The sequence below is a fragment of the Myxine glutinosa genome, chromosome 9 (genome assembly GCF_964187855.1).
Source record: "Myxine glutinosa chromosome 9, kmMyxGlut1.1, whole genome shotgun sequence".
In the NCBI taxonomy this organism is placed as follows: domain Eukaryota; kingdom Metazoa; phylum Chordata; class Myxini; order Myxiniformes; family Myxinidae; genus Myxine; species Myxine glutinosa.
The window spans coordinates 20869218-20888101 of NC_136269.1; the positions used below are offsets into that span (position 1 = coordinate 20869218).

At 45.6% G+C, this 18884-nt stretch overlaps 1 protein-coding gene across 1 annotated transcript in view; it reads left to right on the top strand.

The window, feature by feature from the left end:
• Positions 1-18884, top strand: part of EIF6 (eukaryotic translation initiation factor 6) — a 46918-nt gene that overhangs the window by 21549 nt on the left and 6485 nt on the right. The window contains exon 4 of the mRNA XM_068102168.2: positions 3482-3658. Within this exon, the coding sequence (XP_067958269.1) occupies positions 3482-3658 (177 nt within the window). The remainder of the gene's footprint in view (positions 1-3481; positions 3659-18884) is intronic.

An 18884-nucleotide genomic window follows, 5' to 3' on the forward strand; every position in this document is an offset into this window, starting at 1 on the left:
GTGTTTTCGGGTTGTCTGTCCAGCCGTCTGTCCATCCGTGATAGGTTTTCATTACCGCGATAACTTGAGAACAGCTGAAGGGATCTAAATCGACCTCGGTACAAGTGTGTATATTGATGTAAATATGAACCGATTATAACATGGGGTCAAGAGGTCAGAGGTCATGTTTGGTAAAAAGTCTGTGACCGAGCTAACTTGTGAACCAGTAATGGGATTTTGACCAAACTTGGTATACGTATATATTATGATGAACAGAGGAACTGATTCAATTTTGGCATCAAGAGGTCAAAGGTCAGAGGCTGTAATAGGTTTACAACAACAACAACATGCATTTTAAGGCCATTTTCCCTGCTAGAGCGGGGGTTTGCCTTGCGGTCCCCATGACAATCTTCTCCATTTTGCCCTATTTTCTGCATCTCTGCTTGTTAACCCCCTTGCCCGCATTTCTTCTTCCACCATCTTTAGCCAAGTCTTTCTCGGTCTTCCCCGTCCTCTACTTCCTTCTACATTCATTTCCATCACTCTTCTCAACCAGTCACTTTCATCTTTCCTCAACACATGACCAAACCATCTCAACCTGTTCCTCTTCACAGCATCAATCACAGGCTCTATTCCCATCATCTTTCGCAATTCATCATTTGTCTTCCTCTCTCTCAACGACACTCCGCACATCCACCGAACCATTCGCATTTCCACCCTTTCCAACCTTCTTTGTTGCTCTACATTCATTACCCATGTCTCGCTCCCATAAATCATAACACTTCTCACACATGCAGCATACACCTTTCCCTTCAGCTTCAACGACACTCCCCTCCTCATCAGCACGCCACTCAGTTCCTGAAACTTCTTCCATGCACATCTCACTCTAGCAACCGTTGCCGAGTCTGATCCACCTTTTCCATTCAGCATGTCTACTAGGTAACAAAATGTTTTCACACCTTGCAGCTTCACGCCGTCTCCAAGATCCAACTCAACATTTCCTCCATCTGCAGCTCCCTCTGTGCACACCTTACATTTGAATGTAGCTGCCACACTGGTTAATGACCCTCTCAGACCGCTACATTTTTGATGAACCCACTCAGCGCACATTGTACATTGAATGGAGTTCACTCCGACACCCTTCCTGCACACAGCACATGGCCACTTCCCAGTTCTTTCCACCTCACCACATGCTTTACCACTTGCCATCACCTTCGTCTTTCCTATATTCACCTTCAGACCTTTACAGGTTTACAATAGGTTTACAATACCACGATAACTCAAGAACAGCTCAAAGGAACCAAGTCAAACTTTGTGAAAGTATGTATAATGATGTAAAGATAAACAGATTAGATTATGGGGTCCAGAGGTCATGTAAAGTAAAAATCTTTTCACTGCGTTCACTTTTGAACCAGTGATGGGATTTTGACCAAACCTGATAGAAGTATATATTATGATGCAAAGATGAACTGATTTGATTTTGGCGTCAAATGTCAGAGGTCATCTCAGGTTTAAAAAAATGTGATACTCGAGAGCAGCTGACGGGATTTAAATCAAACTTGGTACAAGTATTTATAATGAGGTAATCATGTGGGCGGAGGCATATCGGTATGAAAAAGTGCCGTTCTAGTTTTCACTCATTTTCTGCAAAACTTTCACTGCAAGAAATGGATAATTAAACACGCTGTAAAAATGGTAGAGATCGTAGAATCAGATGAACATGAGAGTCCCCTTCAACATCCTGTGTAGCGACAGGAACGCTCATCTCTCGATGGGCGAGGGCCTCGAGAACGCTCGTCTACTTCCACACCTCGTCTTCGATCAGGCGCAAACCCGAATGGAGACCGCCTTTTCTGACTCCTCGTCACTTCGGATGTTGCAAATGATCGCTCGAGATGAAATCCAATTTCGCGAGGCACAGCTTGAATCTCGTGAATTATCCAACCCTCCCCAGCCCCTTACATAAAAGGTTCCCTAAAACTTACATGAGCAAATAAACAAACCTATAAATAAAAACAAAATAAGCAAATAAACAAACCTATAAATAAAAACAAAATAAGCAAATAAACAAACCTATAAATAAAAACAAAATAAGCAAATAAACAAACCTCAGCATGCCACGTAGCCACGTTTTACAAACTGTTTGCCTCGTTTCACAATTTTTCTTTTCCTGTGAAATTATTTTCAATAATTATTTTTGTTAATGCCTGTGCTTTCGACTCAAAATAATAATAATCTATCTATAATTCCACTAATCTCTGTGTGTATGTTTGTTTGTATGTTTGTATGTTTGTCTGTGACCGCTGTTTCTCGACAACTACCGGTCCGATATACTTGAAACTTGCCAGGTATATTGCTGGGGACCCGAGGATGTGCCTTTTCAAGGTTTTAAATTAATCGCAGAAGTAGTTACCGAGCTATGTCCAAAAAACGATTCAACCAATCAGAGAGCAGCGAGCTATCACGTGTGCCGAACGTGGCGAACAGACTCTGCCTCGGATGGCACATTTGAGAGCGTATTCATTTATTTCCCGTCGGCAAACTATGTTGCCGTTAAACTATGTTTTAAAACTAATAAAAACTAATTTGCGATTCATCGTATTCATCGCTTCAGATTTGCGACAGTGAAGACTTCACTTCTGGCAGCCAATCACAGAACGCGTTGTTGCGAGCCCGAGAGCCTGCGCCATTACGGTTCGTAATTCGATTTCTTCCGGAGAAAATAATAATTTCTCGATTTCTTATGCGCATTATTTCTCCCAATTCAGTCAGAGCGAAGGGCGGAAGCGAAGAGCGTTGTTTTTTTTGTTTACGGGCGTACGGGCGGGGTAGAGCGTACGGGTAGCGTTTTTTTTTTTTTTTGGCAAGGAACGGGCACCCACGTACGGGCATGCCCTAGTAATAATAATTACGAGTCTTTTTAATGAAAACATTAATTGGGTTGTTCAGACATTTGAGCTATAATCACAATTCTTGTCATTTAGCACAATCACTTGGCAATCGTAACTTAGTTTTGGTTTTGCAAATGACCACGTAAGCATCGAGCAAGGTACGTACATGTTCATTCAGGTCGGATACACGGTCACCTTGGTGAAGGTCTGTGTGTATATTTATGGACTGGAACGTCCTGTCTTATACACACACACACCGCCTTTCAGATTACCTTTGCACCTTATGAAGCACTCACACGTAACATCCACATTACTGTTAACTTTTATTATCGTTTTCGGAGGTCGTTTTCTACATCAAAACATAGTTTTGTACAAACATATTCGACATTGTGAATATGGATGTTCACGGCACGATGATGTGCTTTCCCGATTGGGCTGCAAAGTCGTTAGCTTGATTGCTCAATGTTTGGGTTACCCATGGCAACCGTTAATGTCGAGCTTTGTCTGCTTTGACTTGTATATTAAGGGGAGACATGTCGATGAGCTGAATTGTTGGGGTTCTTCGAGTTTTGTGCAGTTTTAACAGCAGCCTTTTTTTTTTTAAACCACAGGAAACGGAAGAGATCCTTGAGGACATACTTCGGGTGGAAGTATTCCGGCAGACGGTGGCAGAACAGGTCCTGGTCGGCAGCTATTGTGCATTCAGCAACCAGGGGGGCTTGGTACATCCACGCACTTCAATAGAGGATCAGGACGAGCTGTCATCCCTGCTCCAAGTACCACTTGTGGTACGTTCCTATGCTCGCATTCGTTATTAAGCTGTGGTACATTAGCATAGCTGTCAGCACTAACGTTTTGCAATTGGTGGTATAGAGAATAGCAAAATTCTGATAATAATAAGAATATATTTTTCAAAAATAGCCCCCAATAGGGGACTGATGGCTATTTCCCCATTGTTTCTGAGAAGATTTTAAAAATAAATTTCCTGAATTTCAGGCAAAACTCCCCCCTTTCATATCGGGGCAACACAAGCCCATGAGGCCTTGCTGTCCTGATGCATTGTACTAAATTTAGTCAATATCGGTCAAATAGTTTGTGAGATGTTTTGGTCAAATGTTAAAGGATGGACGGCCGGACACCGGGACCCACTCTTAAGGTTATTTTGGAGAAATCCTATAATCATAATAATAAATAAGAGGTTGATGAAACGTATGGAGAGAATCAACAATTCCATCATAGCTCGATCACCTTAAAATTTACTAATTGGGTTATTGGGCTGGCAGGATGGCCGAGATGTGTGCACACTCACCTCTTGGGTTGTTTAACCTGGGTTCAAATCAAGCCAAAGGCCAAGCCGATCTCGCGAGATCTTGGAGATCTCGCGAGATCTTGGAGACGGCGGCAGGGATTTTCGAAGCTCCACACGGTCTCCACGTTTTTCGAAGTTAAGTCTGTTCACAATTGTATTTTGTCGAAACTGTATTTATCTTTCGGTGTGTGAAGTTATTGTGTGCAACTTTGGTTGTTTCTCGGTGTTTATCTTTCATAAATTGATCGTCTGTTTGCCGTGTCGTGTCTTGAGGCCTTGTACTGTACACTTGTACTGTACTGTACACTGTACTGTACAGTGTGCACTGTACAACCTTGAGGCTTTGTTTTTCTCTCAGCGGTCCGTCTTTTGTGATCCAATAACTTTCGTTCTCTGTATTCCCAGGCTTTTCACCCATAGCCTACTTCCTTGTGTAAATCTCAACTCAAAAAAAACAAAACATTTCCTTCTCTGTTCTCATTCGTTTATTCATTCTTATTCGTTCGTTCGTTCTTCGACCACGTGTTTCTCCCCCATTTCCCCAGATAGTTTTCACTCATTAACCTTCAATGTTTACACTTTCCCCTCAAGTTATGTATTCCGTCATATTTTATAACACCTTTTTCTTCTTCTTCTTTAAAAGGCTGCTTTCGACTTGCTCACCAAATCAATTCATCCCAAAAAAAATATCCATCTCCTATAGTGCCTTTTTTCTACATTCCCTAAACTCTCCTGCACTCCATCCTCCATCCAGCGTCCTTAAACGTATTTTTAACTCGAAGGTCACAAGAAACTCATTTTGCAATAAATGTTCGTTTCCCATAAATCGTACACTTTCAAAAATCCAATCTCACCCCTCCCCTCCAAATCTTCCCCATAACCCCTCCCCTCCAAATCTTCCCCATCACCCCTCCCCTCCAAATCTTCCCCATCACCCATCCCTTTCAAATCTCCCCTCTTGCCCCCTCCCTCCTAAACTACCCCCTCACCCCTCCCCGCCAAGACGCCCCCTCGCCCCTCCCCTCCTAGACTCCTGCCTCACCCCTCCCCTCCAAATCTCCCCCATATCCCATCCCTTTCAAATCCCTCCCCTTGCCCCTTCCCTCCCAAACTCCCCCCTCACCCCTCCCCTTCAAATCTCCCCACCCTCATTGCTTCTCAATTTCCCCCCTCTCACTCCCCCTCCTCAAAGCGTCCTCCCCGCTTCTTCCCCCTTCAAACTCTCACCTCCATCTCCCCCAACCTTCTGCCTCGCTCTTCCCCCTCCTCAAATAACACCTCATTGTGGCTCACCCAATCACCATCAAACCTTTTGTCCGCCCCATCCTTCCCTTTCTCCGAGCTATTCTGAAATCTCTGACACACCTTCAACAGCTCTCCCTACCTCTTCCACCTCTTCCACATCTTACCCTACCCCTCCTCCCCCCTGTTCTGTATCTGATGCTCCCCCTTCCTCTTCATTAACGGTATGGACCTCAAACATCCGGGGCCTTCGTTCAAACTTAACTGATCTCTCCATACAGGTTGCTTCTGTCAAACCAGACGTGATCTGCTTAACAGAAACTTTCCTCCTTTATGATGTCTCTGATTCCATAGTATCTCTCCCGGGCTACTCTCTCCTCCGGTATGATAGACCTGAGCCTCGTCCTGGAGGCGGGGTTGCTATCTTTATCAAAAACTCTCTTCCTCACTCGCCCTGCACTGCACTCTCTCCACCTCACCCCCAGGAATACCTCTGGCTACGGCTTCCCCTTCGCTCCCACCTCTTGTTCATATGTGTGTTGTACCGTCCACCAAACAGTGATGACTCAATCTACATCTCGCTGTCTGATGATATGGACCAACTTATATCGACTCATCCCAACTCTCTCTTCCTCATATGTGGTGATTTCAACTGTCATCATGCCAGTTGGCTGGGTGTGGGTACCTCTCTCACCAGCCATGGCTCCTCAGCAAAGGACTTCTGCGACTCACTGGGACTGACACAATCTGTCAATTTCCCGACCCGGATCTCAGTCAACGGAACATCTTCTCTTCTGGACTTGGTTATGACTAACTTCCCTGAAAATGTCTGCTGCTCTTCTTCTGCTCCGATCGGATCATCTGATCATGTCCTTGTTAAAGTGGACATCTCTCTGACCATCCTCAGGGAGCCTGCTCAGCGTCGACGAGTCTGGCATTTCACTCAGGCCAACTGGCACGGTCTTCAAGCAGCCATCAATCATCTGGACTGGTCTCCCATCTCTACCACCTCTGACATCAACTAATCCTGGGAATTCTTCCAAAGTAAATTGCTCTCTCTCATGCACAGATTTATCCCATCTCGTCTTCAGTTGTCATACCCATCCTCCCGTCCATGGTACACGGAATCTTGTGGTGAGGCTGTTGCCCAGAAACAACTTGCCTTCGTCTCCTGGAAAGCAAATCCAACGGAAGGAAATCTCATTTCCTTTCACAAAGCCCGAAACAAGTGTGTGTCCACCCTCAGGAGAGCCAGGAAACAATATCTCTCCGTTCTCAAGACCGAACTCTCTTATCTGTCTCCCTCTTCCAAATCCTGGTGGCGTCTGGTCAAATCCGTTTCTGGTGTTTGTTCCCCCTCCATCCCCTCCCTTACCTCAAACGGCTACACAGCTGACTCCGCACGTGAAAAAGCTGAATGCCTCAACTCTGTGTTTGCCTCTAAATCTTGTGTCCCAAACCCATCCCTCTCTGTACCCACCATACCCAGTCGTACCCTGCTGCTCCTGGACTCCGTGTCCTTTCCTCCTGACAAGGTGGAAAAGTTTCTGTCAACCCTCGACTCTGATTCTGCAACTGGACCCGACGGCATCAGCCCACGGGTCCTAAAACCCTGCTCTGCTGCTCTGTCTCACCCTCTCTCTGTTCTCTTCACCCTCTCTTTTGCTCAAGGTCAACTGCCATCTGCTTGGAAATCAGCCAACATCACCGCTTTGCACAAAAAAGGTGCAAAAACAGATCCTAGCAACTACAGACCAATCAGCCTTCTCCCAATTATCAGCAAAGTCATGGAATCCATCATTGCTTCGGATATGAAATCTTTCCTCTTCTCCAATGGCTTGATCTCTGATCATCAATTTGGTTTCAGACCAGGTCACTCTACTCTGGACATGCTGCTTCTGCTGTCTCAACAATGGATGGAGGTCCTCAATGCCAAACAGGAAATTAGAGCTGTCTCCCTCGACATATCACGTGCCTTCGACACGGTCTGGCACCCCGCTCTGCTCACCAAACTCTCCTCCTTTGGTATCCATGGAAATCTCCACGCATGGCTGGCGGACTTCCTCTCTAGTCGTCGTCAACGTGTGGCCCTGAATGGGTTTCTCTCATCTCCTCTTCCTGTTCAGGCTGGAGTTCCCCAAGGCAGTGTTCTGGGCCCCGTGCTTTTTCTGGTCTTCATCAATGATCTCTCTGACTCTCTCGAAAATCCTCTCTATCTCTTTGCTGATGACTCCACTCTCTGCCGCTCCATTCCTCTTCCCTCAGATCGGCAGTCTGCTGCCTCCTCACTCTCTGAAGACCTGGACAAAATCACAGACTGGTCAAACAAGTGGAACATGTCTTTCAATCCTGACAAATCTCACACTCTTACTATGTCTCTCCGAAAAGATCGACTGGACAACCCTCCCATCTACTTTCTCAACAATCCTCTCCAAGAAGTTCTGTCGCTCAAGATTTTGGGTCTCACTATCTGCCATGATCTTTCTTGGGAAAACCACATTTCCAAGCTGGCCTCCAAAGCCAGTCGCCGACTGGGCATCCTCCGTCGTGCGAAGTCCTTCCTCGGCACACCTGAGCTCCTCACCACATACAAGGCTTTCATCCGCAGCTCAATGGAATACTGTTCTCCCCTATGGGCCGGTGCTCCTGCCTCACACCTAGCTCGGCTTCACGCTGTTGAAACCAAAGCTTTCAGAATTATTGGAATCTCCCGCGATGAAGCTATCTCTGAGGGCCTTTCACTCACTCACCGCAGGCAGGTAGGTGGTCTTTCTGTCTTCTACCGACTCCTCTCCGGCCTTGCACCCCCAGCTCTCTCTGTGCTCTGTCCCCCAAATATTCCTACAGGTCGCACAAGATCTGCCAGCAACCCTCTGATGGTTAAACTGCCGAAATCTCGGCTCTCTGCTCACCTTCACTCTTTCATTCCTCTTTTCTCCCGCCTCTGGAACAAACTCCCTCACTCCCTTCAATCCCACTCCTCCCTCCAGGTCTTTAAAACAGCTGTTCACCACCATCTCTTATCTTCCCCCATCCAAAACCTTGATCTTTTCTACCCCCGCTAATTCACCCCAGATCCACCTTGTTTGAAATTCCAACTTCTTTCCTGGAAGTCCTGGCAGTGTCCATATGTTTTATACCTCTCCCACCGCCCCCTTCCCACGCCCCCCCCCCCCCCCAAGCCCTCGCCCTCTCTCAGATCTCTCGATGTCTCCATGTCTCTCGGTCACTGCTCTCAAATGTTGTGTTTGTGTCCTTCCCCCTCTCTCCCCATCTTGTCTACCGCTCCCTATGTTATATGTTTTATGTGTCGGTTTGTCTTTCTGTGTGATTAATGTTCGCTCTTTCACGAGCCTCGACCTTGTATACAAAAAAAAAAAAAAAAAAAGAAAAAAAAAAAGCCCTTATCAAATGCTTCATCAGAACCGGAGTTAAAGCTCTAAATCATTTGGATCTCCCGGTGACGATGCTGAGTGTCGATACCTGTTTCACATTGCAGGCAGGTTGGTGGCCTCTCTGTATTCTACCGACTCCTTTTTGGTCTTGCACCCTTTGCTCCCACGTGTCTACAGGGAGCATGTGGTCTGCAGTAACCCACTTCTTGTTAAACTCACAAAATCCAAGCTGACTGCTCACCTCCACTGATTTGCTTCTCTTTTTCTCTCACCTCTGGAATAATCTTCCCCAGTCATTCATTCATTCAGTCTGTTAGGTCCCATTCATCCCTCCAGGGCTTGAAGACAGCTGTTCACCACTGCCTCAGGTCACATCACTCCCCATCCATACCCATGATCCCTCCACCCCAAATGACCCAATTTCCAAGCACTCTCTTTTTCCACGTTATTGAGATTTTCCCCTCCTCACCCTCACCTCTTTTCATTTGTTAGTTGGTTTGTTCCTGGTTTTTTTTGTTTCATCTCCGCTTTCCCCTTTCTCTTCTTGCTGTGCTTATTTCAGCTTCTGTGCACCTTGTTCACCCCCGTGTGCGCTTCTCCCCCTCCCCTTGATCTCCCTCTCACTTCTACTCTGCTGTTGGCATTTCCCCTTTCCATCTTGTTCCCTTCCATTCTGCTCTAGCTCTTCCACAAGCCTCGATCATGTAAACAAAGAACAGCTTAATCGTCATCCAAACAGGTGGCCAGCATAATGCAACCTCGCCTCGTGTACTTGATGATACTCACACTGTGAACAAGGTACGTTGCCTCCCGAAGAGAACAGTACAACTAACGGCAACCCCGGAATCCAGTAAAACAAATATAAACGAGGAAGTGTACAGTACCCTAAAGGTTTGTGAAGCTAACTAAAATGCGTACAGCCCCTCCCAATGGAAACCCGACAGCACTCAGGATAGTCTTGTTGAATGCAGAAATTATACACCATTTGCTTTGTGTTGTGTTGTGTTTTTTGTTTTGTTTTGTTTTGTTTTATCTCCTATCATGGAGGGCTTGTTTATTGTACGACAAGTTATGCTTCATAGTGATCTCACTGCAGCGTGCCACCATGGCAATTGTGCTACCGGATTAAATTCTGCCGTTGATATGATTTTCTTCAATGCCGTGTGTAGTAGGAAACAGCGTGCTCACATTTCACACAATACATCTGTTACCATAAGGACACCACCGTGGCATATACACCTCATTCTGTGCATCGAGCATACGGAGTGGTGCGAGTACGTTCTGTGTAAGTGCAACGAGCCTGTGGCAGTGTATTCCATTGTCCGATGGTGTAGAACGACAAGATGCGCATTGGGGTGGCACTAAAAACAGAATGTTTCATAATTTTAGGTCTTTGGGTCTGGTTTTGTTTGATCCCATGAGAAAACACTCTTGGTAAATTTTCAGTGATCAAATCATATTTAGAGGTTGCTCATGGCCTCTAAAGTTTATTTACTGGCGTGGTCAACCCAACACGCGCGGTCTAACTCACTCGGCCACCGTGCTCCCTAATAAGAATAATAATAACTAGCCGAAACCCGTGGAACATCCACGGAAGGGAGGATGTGGTGTATGGATAGAGTGTACCATTATGGATGGCATAGGGGATTTGCTTGTCCGAGTAAGAGTTAGGAAGAAAGATGAGAATGAAGAGTGCGTGTATGAACAACGATCGCCGACACCGGCACAAATGCATGCTCTGGATTGTCCACTCAGTGGACGGCTTGCTTTCGCCTTCGCCTGTCCAATCAGCAGACGGCTTGCTTCGCCTTCGCCCAGCAGACGCCATTACGATGGCGTCGTAAGATGGCGTCGTATCGGCAGTTAATCGGATGCTTTTGGGCCCCAACATCGGCTAATTCAGATTTTTCGAGTATGGCTGTACGTGATAAACAAAGAGCGCGGTTCGTAGATCGTAAATCCATTAGTGCCGTGGGCATCGGGTCACTGGGTGCGGCGTAAAAGGGATAACAAAGTCGAGTCCTTACGGTATTATTATATAGATAACAGTAATAATAATTAGGCACGTTTTTGTTTTTTCCTTTTCATCTTAACCCATTAAAGCCCACTGTCAACTATAGTTGCCAGTGATTTATGTTCATTTTTTTTTTTTAATTCGCTTTTATTTTTTCTCTACCCAGCATTTTGTTCTTTTGTTTTGTTAGGTGAAATATATACAATTATACATATTGTTACGGAAACGGGGACGGCGCTCCCCTTAGCAAGGGGGGGGGGGGTTAATTAATCCCCCTTCTATTTGCACTGGCCGTCTCCGATCCTGAAGCTACCCCGCTCCCCTGTGGGGTGGGATTGGCCGAGGTGATTGGTCAAGGGATTCCCGTACACCCCTGCCAATCCCTCCACAAGGCAGGTGGGTAACTCAACTCGAAACCACGGACAAGATGGTATTTGCCGAGCGGGTTAGCAGTCCGAAGTTCGAGCCGTTAGCAAAGACTAACCCGATTATAAAGCGTTGGCCGAAATCGCACCACAGGTACTCAATGGGGGAAATCACAAAGACGATGTGAATGAAGAAGAAACCAAAGGTAAGAAATAACAGGATTTATTATTATTTACACCAAAAACCCAAAGAAGAAGAAGGAACGAAGTAATTTACAGGGAAGAGGAAGAAGCAGATACACAGGGCAATCTTACTTACACAAGCTTAACTTATATCCCAGACAACACAAAGGACAGACGACGGGCAGACTCACACGAATGGGGAATTGCAGGTTGGATTGGCTGGAGGAATGAGAAGGTGGGACCACAGGGCTGGAAGGATGCGGTTCAGGTCCGTGCAAACGGCAGGGCTGGAGGTGAGCGGCCGCCGACTCTCCGTATTCTGGTTCACACGGCGGCATTGCTTCGCGGCAGCGCGTCAAAGCTGCGCGTGGCAGGAGCTTGTTTGAAGCAGCAGGTCTCTCCTCGCCGCACCTCCTTGATAGTTACGGAATCGGAAAAATGCCACAAGATACCACAAATGAAAAATGCGCCTCCCTTCACAGAACCGAACTCGTGCTCCCTCACTCATCTGCTCCCTTACACATCTGCCGGGGGGGGGGGGCTGATGCAACGGGGTTTATAACCCCGCCCTCTTGAGCCATACCCACTCATTCTTGGTTGGTTGATCGGGGCTGGCTGACTCCTCCTCTTGATGACGATGGGCGGGCCACGCCCTTCTTCTCCGAGTTAGAGCACATGGCAATGGCGGCAAATGCAGTTGGTAATGGAGGTAATGCAGTTGGTAATGGAGGTTCTGGGGCCATTGAAAGGGGATCTTTCTTATTTGATTTTGGTGCAACTTAAGTTCAACTAGTGGGAACACAGACTTACCTGAAACACATAATAATGAGATAACTATTGAGAAGGTCCTATGGTTTTCTACATGTGTGCGATGGACTAACTAAAGGACGACCTTTGATCTTTACATGAATGGAGGTATTTACAAAGAATCATTACATTATTTACAAGGGGGTATATTTACAATCAATTACACAAAGTGCACGGTTTCCCAAATCCGTTACAATATGTATATATATACAGTCACGTGAAAAAGTAAGTACACCCCATGTAAAGTTTTGACTTTTTCAACATATTTCAACATACAGCTGTTTGATCTTCATTTCAACAATATTGATAGATAATGGTGATATAATATAACAAATATGATGAAACATTTACATTTTGTAGTCCATTGTATAATTTAAATAAACATAAATGAAAATTTCGCACGTGGAAAAAGTAAGTACACCCCGACATTTATCACTACTTCAAATACCTAAAATTAGAATCAGGTGCAAATGATTAGAACATCGTTGGAGAGGATCTTGGAGGAACCTGCGTTATTTAAACCTCAGACATTTAGTTTGGTTTGCTCTTTGTTGTTGAAGTGTGTGGTGTCACCATACCTAGATCAAAAGAGCTCTTTGAAGTCTTCAGAAAGAAGATTATAAATGCCTACGAGTCTGGGAAGGGATTTAAAAAGATCTCCAAACAATTTGAAATCAATCATTCGACTGTCCGGAAGATCATTTACAAGTGGAGAAGATTCCAAACAACTGCCAATTTGTTCAGGCCAGGCCGCCCCAGCAAGTTCAGCCCGAGAGCAGACCGCAAGATGCTGAAAGAAGTCTCTAAGAACCCCAGAATGTCATCACGGGACCTACAGGTAGCTCTTGCCACTGTTGATGTCAAAGTGCATGAGTCTACCATTAGAAAGAGGCTGCACAAATTTGATCTACATGGGAGGTGTGTCAGGAGGAAACCTTTGCTGTCCAGAAAGAACATCAGGGCAAGACTAAAGTTTGCCAATGAACACCTCGGCAAAGACCAGCACTTCTGGAACAATGTGCTCTGGACAGATGAGTCAAAGCTCGAGCTATTTGGCCACAGTACCAGAAGACATGTTTGGCGAAAACCAAAGACAGCATTTGACCACAATAACCTGATACCAACTGTAAAGCATGGTGGTGGAAATATTATGGTTTGGGGCAGCTCAACAACAACAACATGCATTTTAAGGCCATGTTCCCTGCTAGAGCGGGGGTTAGCCTTGCGGTCCCCATGACAATCTTCTCCATTTTGCCCTATTTTCTGCATCTCTCCTTGTTAACCCCCTTGCCCGCATTTCTTCTTCCACCATCTTTAGCCAAGTCTTTCTCGGTCTTCCCCGTCCTCTACTTCCTTCTACATTAACTTCCATCACTCTTCTCAACCAGTCACTTTCATCCTTCCTCAATACATGACCAAACCATCTCAACCTGTTCCTCTTCACAGCATCAATCACAGGCAATATTCCCATCATCTTTCGCAATTCATCATTTGTCTTCCTCTCTCTCAACGATACTCCGCACATCCATCGAACCATTCGCATTTCCACCCTTTCCAGCCTTCGTTGCTGCTCTACGTTCATTACCTATGTCTCGCTCCCATAAATCATAACACTTCTCACACATGCAGCATACACCTTTCCCTTCAGCTTCAACGACACTCTCCTCCTCATCAGCACGCCACTCAGTTCCCGAAACTTCTTCCATGCACATCTCACTCGAGCAACCGTTGCCGAGTCTGATCCACCTTCTCCATTCAGCATGTCTCCGAGGTAGCAAAATGTTTTCACACCTTCCAGCTTCACGCCGTCTCCAAGATCCAACTCAACATTTCCTCCATCTGCAGCTCCCTCTGTGCACACCTTACATTTGAATGTAGCTGCCACACTGGTTAATGACCCTCTCAGACCACTACATTTTTGATGAACCCACTCAGCACACATTGTACATTGAATGGAGTTCACTCCGACACCCTTCCTGCACACAGCACACGGCCACTTCGCAGTTCTTTCCACCTCACCACATGCTTTACCACTTGCCATCACCTTTGTCTTTCCGATATTCACCTTCAGACCTTTTGTCTCCATACATTCCTTCCACTTGTTCATCTTTTCCTTCAGTCCATCCATACTTTCCGCAATCAACACCAGATCATCTGCATACAACAACTCCCACGGTAAACCCTCCTTTACGGTCTGAGCCAGCACCTCCATCACAGCTACAAATAGTAGTGGACTTAGTACCGACCCCTGATGCACTCCCACCTTCACCTCAAACTCACCACTGTTCCCGTCCTTCGTCCTTACAGCTGTGCGTGCTCTTTTGTACATTGCCATCACTACTCTGATCAACCATTCCTCCACTCCTAACTTCCTCAATGCCCATGTCAATACTTTGCGTGGAACCCTATCGAATGCTTTCTCCAGATCAACAAACCCAAAAAACAACTTCTTCCTCTTATCCATGTACTTCTCCTGCAACTGCCTCACAATGAAAAGCGCATCTGTCATTCCTCTTCCTGGCATAAATCCAAACTGCATTTCGTCGATCTTCACTTTCTTCCTTATCCTCCTCTCCAACACCCTTTCCAATACCTTCATTCCATGCTCCAATAACTTTATCGCTCGGTACGAGCCACACTCCAGAGGGTCACCTTTCCCCTTGTATAGAGGGACGAGGGTACTCAGTTCCCAATCCACTGGAATGCGGCCTTCTTTCACCACCAGATTACAGATCTCTGTCATTCTCTTCACACCCCAACTTCCTGCTGCCTTCAACATATCTCCCACAACTCCCGTCGGCCCTCCCGCTTTTCCACTCTTCATTGCTTTTATCGCTTCCTCAACTTCCTTCTCAGTTATCTTCTCTGCCGGTCCTAAAACTGGGTTACTCTCTATGTTGCCATCCCATTCATTCTCTGTATTCAACAGCATTTCCATATATCTTTTCCATCTTCCTTTAATTCCATCTGGGTCGACAACGATTTGTCCCACTTCATCCTTCAAGCAACTCACCCCCATCACATCACACCTCTCTTTCGCTATGTGCTTTGCAATCCTGAATACTGCTTTCTGACCCTCTTCCGAATCCAAGCGTTCTCCGAACATTTTCCTACATGCCTCCTGCGCCTTTGCTACCTCTTTCTTTGCAGCCTTCCTGGCTGCCTTATAACTTTCATGCTCTGCTGTTTCTGCTCCCGTACCCTTCGCCTTCTGCCACTCTTTGAACTTGTTCCTCTTCTCGTCAATCCTCTTTCCAACCTCAACATCCCACCACCATGTTTCCGAGTGCCTCGGTGGTCCTTTTGTCCATCCACATACCTCACCAACGGCTCCCAACAGACTAGCTTTTATTGACATCCAACCACTTTCAAGCTCAACCACATCATCCTCTACCCTACTCAGCCTCTCTTTTAATGCCTCCCTTACTGTCACCTCTTTCAACCTCCACACCTTCATTCTCGGTTGGTACTTCACCCGCCGAGCTCTTCTCGCACCTTTCACCCTTATGTCGCAGACAACCAAGTGGTGCTGTGAAACAGCCTCCTCCCCCGGGATCACCTTTGTGTCCCGGAGGTGCCCCCTATCTCGCCGACGCACCATCAGGTAGTCAACGGTTGTCGTCGACCCACCTGACGTGTATGTAACAAGCTTATTGTCCTCTTTCTGGAACTGAGTATTACAAATCAACAAATCAGCTCCATCAGCAAACTCCAAAATCCTTTCACCTTCTCCATTTCTCACACCATATCCGTAACCCCCATGAACTCCCTCAAAACCATCCATACTCCTTCCCACATGTCCATTCAGGTCTCCTCCCACCACAACAACTTCCTCATCTTTCACGTTTTCCATCAGCTTCTCTATCGCACACCAGAACTTGTCCTTCTCTTCATCGCTTCGACCAACCTGCGGAGCATATCCCGAGATGACGTTCACCAAGAGCTTTCCAATCATTTTCACCATCATCAACCTATCACTCACTCTAGTCACACTCACCACACTGTCTACAAACTCCTCAGAAAACAGGACACCAACACCATTCACGCCCTCCGGGCACCCTTGCCACACAAACTTGTATTTCTGTCCCTGCCTACCCTTCACCATTCTCACACCACTTCCCTTCCATCTCGTCTCTTGCACACAACATATGTCCACTCTTCTTCTGACCAATACTTCCACCACTTCACCTGATCTCCCTGTCATTGTCCCCACATTCCATGTCCCAAACCTCAGAAACCGATCTCCACTTCGGGCTGCACCCTGCCCATATGTACTTGTGATTGTCATGGTTCTCTTTTTTGAGGCAATGTTTTTATGGCCGGATGCCCTTCCTGACGCCAACCCTCTTAGTCGTCTCTTACGACACGCAGGGATACGGTGTACCTATTCTGACCAGGGTACACACTGGGAAACGTTTAAAACATGTAAATTCTGGGGGGGGGGGGGGGGGGGGGACGTCAGCATCACGGCTGCGGTTTAAACATATTCCAACAATATCCAAACAGAACGATGAAAAAACAATCCGGGAAAAGTCTCCAAGCGAGAACGTGGATTTGAGAAAGAAGGAGCAGAGGCGGAAGAAAACGAGATACAGGGGGCGGGGCACAAGCCGAGATGAGGAGGAGAGCGAACAAGCACGTGTCCGGGAGGAGAGAAAGAATCAATATAGAATTCTTTGTCTCAGGAGGTGAGGTGAGGGGGAGAAAACAAAATAAAAGAAACAAGCAATACAGCGAAGGAAATAACCCAAACCGACAAAACACCGACGGGGGGAGGGAAGCCCCAAGTCACCAGGCCGCGCACGAGGTCCGACTCAGAAAACGATTAACTACACACAAGTTTGCACGAACCACAAACCAACACCAACTAGAAACACACAATAACACGTACACAGCAAAATAACCAGTGGAAATTTGAGAAAGACAAGAATGGGAAAACACTCAAACTTCGATGCCGTGGAGAGCTCGAAGCACGCCTCACTCGCCCGAGGAACCGGAAGGTACCAGAAGCCGCAGTACCAGAAGACATGTTTGGCGAAAACCAAAGACAGCATTTGACCACAATAACCTGATACCAACTGTAAAGCATGGTGGTGGAAATATTATGGTTTGGGGCAGCTCACCATCATATAATCCATTATGAATTCTTCATTGTACCAGAGGGGACTTGAGGATAATGTGAAGCCATCTGTCGGAAAGTTGAAGCTCAACCGAAGGTGGACCTTGCAATATGACAATGACCCTAAACATACCAGTAAATCCACCAAGGAATGGCTGAAAAGAAAGAAATGGAGGGTTCTGGAATGGCCAAGTCAAAGCCTGGATCTAAATCCCAGAGATGTTGTGGGGGGATTTGAAACGAGCTGTGCATGCAAGAAACCCCTCAAACATCACACAGCTGAAAGAATTCTGCATGGAGGAGTGGGCAAAAAGTTCTCTCAGTCGATGTCAGAGACTGGTAGACTTACAAGAAATGCCTATTTGAGGTTGTTTCTGCCAAAGGGGGCAATACCACCGATTAGAGCCAAGGGTGTACTTACTTTTTCCACATGCAAAATTTGCATTTATGTTTATTTAAATTATACAATGGACTACAAAATGTAAATGTTTCATGATATCTATATTATAATAGCCGTAGATGATTCTGTCTGTCTGTCTGTCTGTCTATCTGTTGGGTGTCTGTCCGGGTTGTGGCTTACTCGGTTTGCAGAGTAGCTCCACCCATAGCTCCACCCATTCTGGGAGTGGCTATAAACAAATATCCACCATTTTATTAACTCGCATAGCTTTGAGTCCTGTTTTGTAGGCCCGTGGTGTCTTGCTCTCCCCCAGTTTTATTTCAAATCAAATTCGATAAATCATTTCATTTTTCACAGTCGCTAACATAGTTTTAGACTCGGTTGAAAAAAAACGGGAAGAAAATCCGATGAAAGTTGCCGTTTATAGAACGAAATGAATTCTCAAAGGCCTGTAACTTCAAGGCCATTGAGTCTCTCTCACGCCTTTATCTCCAGTCTAACTCACCATATGATTTCATTTTTATCGATGGTTTTACTTTTAGACTCGGTGTCAGCAATAATTGAGAACAATCCACACACGCGGGAAAATGCAGAGATATATTTTTTTAAATCGCGTCATGGTGTATCATACACCGCCCAACATGACACCGCCGGCAATGTGTCGATATATATTAAAAATTCGCTTTTGCTTTTCCGTTATGATATATTACTATTTCGTTTGATGATAGTCGTCACAAAAACGTCAACAATGATGCCGACATATATTTCTTCGTTTTTATTTCATTCAACATATTAGCCGGAAGTAAAATATGTTTCAGGAAATTACCGAGAGATATTTCTTCGTTTTTTTTATTAGTTATGTGCGCATACACTTTAAATAGGTTTATATGAAATCTTTAATTTTCCACAAACATTCCACACACGCGGGAAAATGCAGAGATATATTTTTTAAAATCGCGTCATGGTGTATCATACACCGCCCAACATGACACCGACGGCAATGTGTCGATATCTATTTTAAATTCGATATATCATTTCATTTTTCACAGTCGCTAACATAGTTTTAGACTCGGTTGAAAAAAAACGAGAAGAAAATCCGATGAAAGTTGCCGTTTATAGAACGAAATGAATTCTCAAATGCCTGTAACTTCAAGGCCATTGAGTCTCTCTCACGCCTTTA